This window comes from Curcuma longa, chromosome 7 (genome assembly GCF_044706935.1).
Source record: "Curcuma longa cultivar G26 ecotype Majalengka, Jawa Barat chromosome 7, ITB_CL_G26_1.1, whole genome shotgun sequence".
NCBI classification, from domain to species: Eukaryota; Viridiplantae; Streptophyta; class Magnoliopsida; order Zingiberales; family Zingiberaceae; genus Curcuma; species Curcuma longa.
In genome coordinates this window covers 7,527,940-7,539,120 of record NC_133867.1, presented here as the reverse complement: position 1 = coordinate 7,539,120, position 11,181 = coordinate 7,527,940, and the positions used below count along the sequence as shown (strand labels likewise).

Here is an 11,181-nt window from a genome sequence, read left to right as displayed (position 1 = left end):
AGCAAATGCCCCTTAACGTCCATCACAAACAAAATGCTAACTGCATAATTTATTTCCTGAATAGTATGAAAAATGAATCCTTCAATCTCTTTAAACCATAAATTTGCCAAATGCCCTGTAATTGTTGTAGCTGGCTTGAATCTAAGGAAATGATTGGAACAGAATTTAGTATTTCTCTCTGAATGGGTGGTATAAGTCTGCTATAAGAAAAATTCACAAATCTTTTCCTATCCAATCTCTACCTACAAAATTTCTTTTTCATTGTTGTCTAGGATCCTCAATTAGTCTATTACCATTAGCATATGCTAATTACAAAAGTTCACTTCCATAAATTTCTACCATTGTATTTTCATCCAAGCCTGATATACAGATAAAATGCTTGGAATTAAATATTTTCCTGACATTTGGAACAACATTCTTATCTAAATAATAGAATAAGAACGAGAAAGGTATACACCAATTCTGATTTCTGCATACATAAATTCATCATGAAGAAGAGACGGTAAGATAGATAAGACAACAAACTACAAAGAAGCTTCAGATTTTGCATGAGGTCTTCTATACCACATAAATATTAGCCAAAAAGACATGCAAAGGCCACCATTGGCAAAGTGAGGAATCAATAATCGACCGAGATATGGATAGTAAGGACCAGGCAACTTGAGCAATGTGAAAAAACTAGCAATCAGAAACAGATGCCAGGGAGTCTCTCCTTCCTGAAAAAGGAGACCCAATGTTAGAAGAACACTACCACATAGAGTAAAGCTCCTCAAACTCTGATACAAAGAAATCACTGAAATAACAACCGAACCTTAAGGTCTGATGAAAAGTCTTCTGCAGCGCCCTTAAGTACCTTGGCGAGGGTAAAACCGAATGCGAACGGAATAGGGATCACACCCATCTTTCTCTCATGGGCGCAGTAGGACATCTCGCTGAGAGACGTGATAGCTAAAAGTGGGACGCTGAGGTACCTCAGCACGGCCGATACAAGCTCAAAGATGATGCTTTGGAAGATCCGGAGCACTCTCATCCACGGAAAGTTCTTAACTGGTTCAGGCAATCCGTCGAACATTTTAAGGATATCATCAAATCTTAATCTGATGGAGTCATCAGACCCCCCAGAAATTGTTGCACTCGATGCGAGAGGCACGAGGTCCCTCCCTCCACCGTATCTGAAAAGTTTTAGCGATGTCGCTGTCAATGATTGGAACGGCATCGACCATTGGCGCTGTTCAAGCAGAGAGGCAAGCTACTGAGCGTAATAAATAAATAAAAAATTTGAAGAGCAAAATATCTTTAAAAAGCAATCTTTTAGGGGTGGGTTTTAATTAAATAGCTTCGAGAGATCAGAAACAAGATAACAGTGTGAGGGGAGGAAGAATTAGGAGATCACCGTAGATCTTCTTTGAAAGGAGGCGAAGGAATTTAGATTCGAAGCCGCCATGGATGACGAAGGAAGCGACGGATGAAGGCGGAGAAGAGACGACATCGCCTTTCTGGCTTGCTGGTATTTGGTATCTCTACTCTCGCTCGATGCGTGCGTCGTCCCCGTTTGTTTCAACGACAGGGATAGGAATAGGATAGGGTTCATGCGGAGTAGGCTGGACGCAGGCTAACGGATGCAAACATCCTAGATCCGTTATCTTAAAAACCAGTTATTATCCTGAATAATAATTTGGTCCCATAAACAAACTTGGAACAAAATTGCGATCCACCCACCCAATTCGCATTAAATAACTTAATTTATAATCTTTTTAATATAATCTTCCTCTCCTTTATTTGAATACTAATTTTTAAAAGATCCAAAATACCTCAATTTTTTTTATCATATAAGATTTCTAATGGAATTATATTAAGATAAATAGTAAATGGTTAATTATTCTTTTTCCTACTTAAGCGTCAACCACATTGACTGTTATGAAACTATCCAAGATTATTAAATGCGTCAAATAAAATAGAAAAAAATAAAAAACAAAAACAAAATTGATATTAAAAAATTGGCAAAAATATTTAGTTGGAACAATGGTGTAGTATACATACATAATGAACTCTTATAATAAAAAAATTAACTGACTCAAGACCAAATAATTTCTATGTTGCAAATAAACACTCGCAAGTCCTCGTTCTATTCTGTAATGTTTAACAAAACCGCTTTTGCATCTCAACCAACGAACAACGAGGCATAAGCCACGACTGTTGTTAGGGTCACTGAAACACATTGATGATTCAGATCTGCTTAGGTTGGAAGCTGATTTTAACTTCATTAGCACATTTGCCATGAAGTAGTCATGAACCATGAGGGAAGGAAACCTCTGAAGATTCAGAGGCGATAACAACATTGGATTCCATGTTCGGTGCATATGGCCTTAGGTCTAGGATTCTGACACCATTTTTATGAGAAAAGCAGCCTCCATGGCACACTCTTTGGCCTCTAGATACTTACTTTCTTCGACTATATCTGCTGTTAGATTAAACAGTATCGGCCTCTGAGGATCATAGACAGTCAGCTCTCTTACTTTTGCGACCCATTTAGCTGCTTCCCATATCCCAAACCTATCACATATGAAACAGGTTTCAAACATTGTAAGATCATCTTTTTGCAAGTTTTAACTTGAAAAACTATTTGGGTGCGGTGCAAGATATGTATGCTCCGAGGAATCATTTTACAACCTAATGATGAAATTAATTGCAAGCACTTGCAAGAATGCTTTTGACAGTGCTACAGAATGAGCAGGCACTTGCTTCTTCTAATCTTATAGCCATCTAAATTTCAAGTCACAGGCATAATAAAAGTGTGAATAGGGTGGTAATATAGCCAAAAGCAAAAGCCAACCACTAAATTCAGTTCCCAATAAATTTGTTTTTGGTAACTAGAGCTGGAAAGCACCTTGTATTCAAAGATGACGTTACCAAAACAGCTGGATAAGGAACATCCTGTTGAATATTATCGTAAGGGGAATACTTCCTGATGGCAAGAAAATCTTCAACTTCAAAAGGATAGCCAAATTCCTCATAATCAGCAGGCGTGAGAGCCAAAACAGGGTGTAGCAGAGTGTTACAGACATCTAGAAAGGGAACCTATAGATTGAAAAGGCAACCAAGTTCTTTCAGTATAGCTACAGAAGGAAGAAGATACAGTTCTACAAGGGAAACAAGCATATGAAAAGAAATAATTAATTATTAGAAAGAGATATTAAAGCACGTTTTTAGCACAAATACAAAGCTAACCCAACGGATTTTTTTGTATCACAAAAGTGGTATCTATAGTTCCAAACTTATGAACAGTCAAAGCTATGTGGCAAATAGTTAAACAACTAGATTTGAAGCAGTTTGATTGAAAATACCATAAAACAAACATGTAAAAATTTCTCCACAGGGATAATAGAAAAGATTCAAAAAAAAAAAGGTAAGGAAAAGGACAACCCAGGCAAAATAAGAGATAATAATAAAAGGGTACTCTAACCAAGATTACTACAACATGTCGAGTACTGGTAATTAAGAACCAACATATTAAACAGATGCTAAGAAATTCTTCTACGAGCAGGAACAGAAAAAAAATTGCAAGGCATTTTACCGAAATAAAACTGTTTGGCGTATTGTTGTAAACAGTTGCACAATAAATGACCCAAAGTCCAATTAGCAAGATCTGCATGCATCTGAACCTGCAGTTACAAACTGAGCTTTAACTATGCTTGAGCTTGTTTATTAGAAAAATGAACAAACTCAAGCTGAGCTCAGTGTCAACCAAGTTCAAACAGGCCAAAGGTTTAAGAAATTGTATATACAAATTTGGTCATAAGGTTAGCTAAAAATTATCTAATTAATGAAACTATTGTTTTTTATCAGTTCTATATCTGTATGTTAGAGCCTTAAAATTTTTATGAGAATTTACAAAATATTAACATAAATATATTATGTATAGTTTATTATGGACTTTGTATATTCATTATATATTCGAATAAATAATCTAAAAAAACATGACAAACAAATTCTTCATGAGTTTTGTTCATGAGTGTTAAAATCAGAACTCACTATTGTTTAAATTTGTCTATTTTTCTCGTCAAGCTTAGTATACATTCAAACTTGTTCATTTATATCCCTCTTTGGACCACTCAATTTGAAATTGTGAAAAGAAAACTAAAAAGCACCGAGTCCTCTTTAAACTATTGTTTAACACGATCCTTCTAGAGTTCCATCATCTAAACAGGATGCATATCTTGAAACAAACGGAAAACATCTCAAGTGAAGCAATTTTTTGGTGTATTACCCCTTACCTAAGGCACTGGAAACATTTTTAGCTGGGCACCATTGTGCCCCCAATGTCACAATATGGAATATTTATCATTATCACCTTAAGGAAAAGCTCAATGCCTTTTAGACAACTAGTTTGCATAAGAATGCATCAGCCATCATATGTACCTTCAAAACTGCAGCCTTGAACAAATCTGGACGACTGTTAAGAGCTGAAGCAACCAAAAGCCCTCCGGCACCACATCCCCAACCCGCAAGCTTGTTCTCTTGCACAATACCTTCTTGAACTAGAAAATCAGCACATGAAATATAGTCGATGATTGAATTCTTTTTTCTGCTACGCTTTCCATCATTGTGCCACTTCTTACCACCACCACCACCACCTCTGTTTGCATACTTTCAACACTAAGTTAGCTAGCAACTTACTAAGCAAGATTGCAATATAATAGTGAAATACGGATTTATAAATTCTGAATATTTAAGAATAGAAAAAGTTTCTTGTTTCTTTTATGTTTCTGACCACTAAAACACCGCCATATCTAAAACCTCCTATTCTTTTTCAGTTCAGATGATAAAAGATACTGAAGCAAAGAACCAAGACCATAGAGATTTACAAATGGGTAACTAATAAGAAATCTTAAACTAGGCACAGAATAAAAACCTGACATCAGCATAAGCAATCACCCAACCACGATCCAGTAGGCTTTTGAACTCACTTTTCCAGCGCTTATCTAACAGCTCACCATAAGCACCATAACCATGAAGCAGTGCTGGACTATTCTCATGCTTGTGCTTTCGAGAGTATATGATTGTTAAGGGGACAAGAACTTCATTGTTTGAAGGAACCTCTAAATATTCACATGCATAAAACTCAGTAAGCTCATTCCACATACCATCTGAACCATGGGGATGATCATGGCTGCCTACTCCTTTTGATACTGGTGCTTCTTTAGTGTCTGCAATGGCTGCAGAGCCATACAAAGATCGTGTGCGCTCATGCAATATATTATGTTGTTGCACTATGTGCCACTTTCCATTTGTTAAGTTATAATCAACAGTGGCATCAGGCATCTGCAAAATTGTAATCTAAAAGTTACTATTCGCTCAACAACAATCTAATTGCTGCTAAGTTTCAAGGTGTTGATGTCATCATGAACCATTAATTAAACTAGTGTATTAATTGTTACATAATGCACTCTAGACAAATAAAAGTCTACCAAACCTCTTTAAAGGACCAGAATAAATGGACTAAATTCACGTTCTTCCAAGGAAAACAAGTTAGGATATTAGTTTTAATTAACAATATTTCAGTTCAGTGTACTCACAAAGCTAGAGTCTCAGCTGGTGGCAGAAACATAACACTGGAATGAGGCTTGAAGCCTTTATCAAAATTAATGACAATATAACAATCATTTTCATAAATTTATGGATCCATACCAGAATTGACTGCATTAAAAGAAAAAAAAATACTAGCCATGTTGAAATGGTAATCTGCATACCACAGGTGATGAAATTATAAATCGCATAATGGAGGAATGATAATCATAATTTGGTCCAGGCATAATCTGACAAACATGTTCAGGAAGTGGCAAAAAGCAAGGTTGGAGAGCTGAAAGATGCACAGGTCCCTGCCATTAAGAATTAGGGAAACCAATGTGAAGTGGCACAATACTTATAGATAAAAACAAGTGACAGTTATTTGCAAACAAGAAGAAAAATATGGTTATGCTGTAACTTAACAACATTGAGACAATGCATATGGCAACAGTTCAACAATCACCTGAAAAGTTTCAAAAGGTCAATTTTGACTTGTCAACTCAAATGGCTTAAGAAACATCAGGTTTCTAAATATGATACAAGCAACATGAAATCAATGAATGTGAAAACTAATTGCAAGTTTTTTATCCTTTTGTACTGTGTAACAGATAAGATATTCAAATCATTGTCAAATATGAAAAAAATAAAATCACAACCAAGGTTTATAATTTTGTTCCATGACAATCAGCACCATAATATCTCGTTCCACTGGCTGAACCCAGAACTCTCTGTGACTATGAAACTTCCTCACAACTTCTCCGCCTATGAGGATAATCAACTTCCTCACTAGGCAAGACAACTTCAGATGAGGCTCGTGGGGTTTGCAAGTCTATGATCAAGCTTCCTGCAAGGCTCGTGGAATCTATGATGGTAGTACATTAGTGATACATGGTAAGCTCCTCTGCTATTGCCGCCTAGTTCTCCTCTGATTAGATTGGTGCTCAGCACAGCCACCGATGTCAGTTGTTCTACTGCACGTAGTTCTCCTCATCCCGCCTAGCATTGGTGCTTGACGCACCCACTAACACTGGCACCCAACACAATTGGCATGCCTCATTATGATCAGGGACCAAAACTCCAGCTAAATATAAGATTTCAACCTTGATCACAGCTGACTAACCCAATCCTTTTGTACTTCATATCAAACATGAAATTCAAGTCAATGTCCAATAAAGAATAAAAATATCACAATCAAAGCCACTAACCATTATTCATCCACACCCAGTTTAAGTAAGAGTTCTGCGCATACAATAAGAACCCAACAGTAAACCTTATCCCTATTTCTTATTTAAATTATACTGCAAGTTACTGCATTGCATCCATTACTAGATAACTGCAATATTTTTTGATGACACATTTATCCATGACCAAGTAGTCTGATAAACATATTCTAATATTTTCTATGAAACTTATAATTAGATGAATTTGAAGAGTCATAACTTACTTTTCCATCCACAGATAGAGGAAGAGGTACAGAACATAATCTGAACGATTTGCCTTCTTTAAGAATAAGAACCATGTGAGTTTCACAAAAATCAATGTCTACAATGTTAACACCAAGATCCTCAAGAAGAAAACTCTGTGAATTGACAAGGAAGAATCACCAATCAGATCAGAAAAATGGGAAAATGAAAATAGCCAAATCAAATTTCATTTCATCATGGACAACAGCAAATATGATGCAACCGAAAGCATCTTAGTAAACATGATCAACCTAGTTTCTTTCAATTAGAATAAGAGATAATTTAAGGCAATCAGGAACTTCCTTTGATGACAAACTATCATGAGATAATTCACCAAACCACACAGAAGCATGCAAAGACCTCTCAATTTAGTATCACATTATTGATGGAAGGAAAATCCATATGCAGTTTGCAGGAGCTACCTCACCCAAAGCCATTATGGATTGGACAAAACCTCACTCCAGAAAAAATGCTTTGTCATGTTGGCAAATAAAATATAATTTCATTGATTGAAAATGTACAACAAAGAATAATCAGCCATGTCGATTTGGAGAATTTATTAACCGAATTGAACCTAGTTTGTGTTTGCATAACTAATCTCTGAAAAGGTATCTCTTCTATAGAAGCTAAAATATACTATAAAGAAATGGACAATATTCCATGGAAACTCAAAAAGTATGAGAAGTGCATAAACCAAAAATAAATTTTCTTTGAAAAGAAAAATATTAGCTTAGTAGGAAATCTGTAAAGAACAGATCAATAAGGTATGCATGTTCGATTACATTGTATTTTGTAAGAAGCATCATTCTAAATTGGAAGATACAATGGGTAAACTACGAGTTAATTCTCAGTAGCAGAACATTATCGTGATGCCTCTCACAGGTCATAATCATCAGCGAAGACTGTAATATATAAAACAAACATGTCAAACATCATTTATTTGCTTCTTGATATTCCAGATACCTATACTAACGTGGAATTGTTTACTTTGTATCCCACATAGTAACAAATAGGTAAGGACCTCGCGAAGCTTGTAGCTAGACAGAGCCAAACAAAGTTAAAGTCACAGAGAATATTGAGTCCTTGGTTATAAATTTTGGATTGTTTGAAACCATGCCCTACGTGTTCAAAATGGCTTTACAAACAGAAACCATTGGTGTAATGAACAAATGTAAAATACATACCTCCCAGTTTCTGGAATCATAATCTTTAGCAACATGGCGAAGTAGATAATGATAGTCTACTGCTTCACCTCCTCTAGCAGCATCTGTAAATAAATATAACCAACCTTGGTGGTGTTCCACTATGCAATGAACATAAGGTTCACATTCCCACACTAATGTCATGCCTGAAAATGGATCAGCGGCATTTATCAAGTACACCTACCATGAGAAAAATGCTAGTTTGCATCATACAATTATAAGACATTTAATAAAACACTAAGTGTTTAATCTGGAAAATACCTTTGATGAATTGTTCGAAAAAATATTTACAGTTATAAACTGAGAGTCTTTGGTATTTCTAATCTCCACAACAGCATTACCCTCGGATTCTTCGAAAATAAGAATATCATCTTTATTAGATCCAAGAATGCTACAAAAGATCCTAAAGAAAAATAAACAGCAAATCAGAATACTATATAAAGAGAAACAACCAAGACAATTATTTTACTGACCGGTATGGTCGTTTATCATTATCAGTGACTGTGTAGAGTAATGCTTTCCCATTCATAGCCCATGAAAGATTAGCAACTCGATCTGCTTGAGGTTTGTCACATAGGATGCCAGTAGTTAAATCCCTCACACATAAAGTGAAGGAATCTTTATCTTTATCGTACATAGTATAAGCAATAAAATGATGGTCTGGAGATACCTCAGATCGCTCTTCATATGAGTATCCTGGTATCAAATAATGTAGTACATTTAATGGCAAGAAACTAGCACCCACGGGAACATAAATGGCAACACATCTACCAAAACAACACTGGCGCTGATATAAATAAAAAACAACTCCAAATTATCTAAAACCAAGACATACATGAACAATACAAGAAGAACAGAAGAAATGATGCTAAATCAATGGATATAGACAATCCAAAAGATGCATTCTTGAATAGAGGTTCCAACTAGCTGTGCCTAGGCCGAGCAAGGCACAGAACCATCTTATTTCTGTGTCAGGCCAGGTCAACACGAGGAAAAAGGACCCTGCTCAACCTAAGCTTGGACAGTATGCCTTGGGCATGAGCCTAGGTTCATGGGCTGGATTTAATTAAAAATAATTTTAAAAATTAAAGATTTCTGAAAATTAGAAAACTCTAAACAACTAAAATTAATGTTTTTATTAAATATTATTTAAAATATCTAATATTTATAATAATTAGTATAAATTTATAACTAAAAATTGAGCTAGACTTGGCCTGTGCGTAGGGCTATAAACAAGTCAAGTTGAGTCAAGATTTGTATTGTTCAAGCTTGCTTGGTAAGGTAACTAAGCAAAGCCAAGCCAAGCTGAGTTGAGTCTATAATGAACTTTGCTATTGAAACGGTTGTTCAAGCTTTCTTGAACTTGGTTTGTTTAAATATTATTGAGCTCTTAAATCAAGTTTGTTTGAAACTTTTATTATTTTTTATTTGGTTGGTTAGTGAACTTGATAAAATAAGTTTATTTGTCCGTTTTAAGAGCTTATTTGTTTTTTATAAGAGCTTTGTCGATGATCATGGTTCACAAATTTTGTTTGTGGACATTGTTCATGAACATTGACAAACAATTCATAATCTTGTTCCTGACCATTAACGAGCTTATATAGTTCAAGCTTATTCATTTAGTATAATGAATTGTTTAAACTTGTTCATTTAATTGACCTTGAGTATATTGAATGAACACAAACAAACTCTTACCAACCCGAACACCAAGCTTGCTCACAAACATTTGGTTCATTTATAGCTCTACCTGTGAGACATGACGGGCCAAACATGACCTAATTCGGGCTCAGGCCATGTTGGACAGTGCTGCGGTCGGTTGGCCAGCACGTCCAAATGACACAAGACAAAGGTAAACAAGGAACAATATTAAATATATAAAGACCACAAAGGTGAGTGATCCATTCTTTGCTTATATCTGAGAAAATATAAAATTAAATGTTCATTAATTTGCATGGATGTGATGATGAAATTCTAATAGCAGTACCATTTTATATGGAAATAAAAGGAGGTCATGGAGTAAGAACTTTTAGTAAATGAATACTTCAAAAGTTAATGTTTTTTTTTCTAATTTAAAAAAAAAAGTAAGCATGGGAACAAAGACAGTTTGTATGCGACCCGTTTTTTCTCTTCTTCTTCTATGATACTAGAACCTAAGATTTGAGATTTAAATAAGAACCAAATCAAACTGTGCTGGAATTTTAGTTCATGCATTTTCCGTTGAGCTCAAGTCTCCTTGTTTCTCTCCACGTATTGAACGGTAATGAAATATCTTTTCCGCTTTCAAAGAAAAATTATATGATAATAACTATTACCACCAAACCGCTCAGCTTCTTGGTTGTAATCCACCAGCTTCTGCTCGATCCTTCTCCCGGACTGGAAATCGAAGCCCACCGACGGCTCGCTGTAAGAAATAAACTCCTGGTGAAGGGCCGCGGACCTCCTACAGAGCACATGGAACTGCTTCCCCTCCTCCGCCCGGCGGTAGTAAAGCCACGGGCCCAGCCTCACAGGTGGCGTGCACAGATCAGCCGCCATCCTCGGGGCCATCTCGATCATGAGCTTGCGCTGGAGCCGGTCGGCGCCGGAGGCTATCATGACGGCCTCCGTGTATTTCTCCTCCTGCTCCATGTACACATCCATGTGGCGCATGGCGACGGGGTCTTCGAAGTTGGACATCCAGCTGTAGGAGTCGTGCCAGGTAACGCCGAGGAAGGTGAAGGGGGTGGGCTTCTTCGGTGGGTTCGGCGGGCTCGGGGGCGGGAGAGGGGGCGTAGGACCCTTCTTCCTCGAGGTCCCCGCCCTTCGATGGGAGGAACGAACGCCGGCGGCAAGAAGGCAGCGGCCGCCAGAGAAGGGTTGCGTTCGGAGGCGAAGCATCGGGATGAATAGAGTGAGTGGGGGCGAGAGCGAGAGAGAGAGAGAGGTTTATAGAGAACTTTCAAAACCAT

The 11,181-nt window shown here is 36.8% G+C and overlaps 2 protein-coding genes across 2 annotated transcripts; both read right to left on the bottom strand.

Moving 5' to 3' along the window:
- Positions 1-322: 322 nt before the first annotated feature.
- Positions 323-1,554, bottom strand: LOC141832267 (uncharacterized). The gene is made up of 3 exons (XM_074719763.1): positions 1,394-1,554; positions 812-1,228; positions 323-716 (listed from the first exon to the last, which is right to left on the bottom strand). Exons 1-3 carry the CDS (start codon positions 1,487-1,489, stop codon positions 525-527), a joined length of 705 nt encoding a protein of 234 aa, XP_074575864.1. The 5' UTR covers positions 1,490-1,554; the 3' UTR covers positions 323-524.
- A 453-nt stretch (positions 1,555-2,007) lies between these two features.
- On the bottom strand, positions 2,008-11,110 carry LOC141832122 (uncharacterized). Its single transcript, XM_074719604.1, has 10 exons — positions 10,546-11,110; positions 8,707-8,929; positions 8,495-8,636; positions 8,216-8,413; positions 7,013-7,147; positions 5,751-5,879; positions 4,913-5,322; positions 4,420-4,636; positions 2,888-3,078; positions 2,008-2,553 (listed from the first exon to the last, which is right to left on the bottom strand). The coding sequence occupies exons 1-10, from the start codon at positions 11,108-11,110 to the stop codon at positions 2,373-2,375; spliced, it is 2,391 nt and encodes a 796-aa protein (XP_074575705.1). The 3' UTR covers positions 2,008-2,372.
- Between the last annotated feature and the right edge of the window lie 71 nt (positions 11,111-11,181).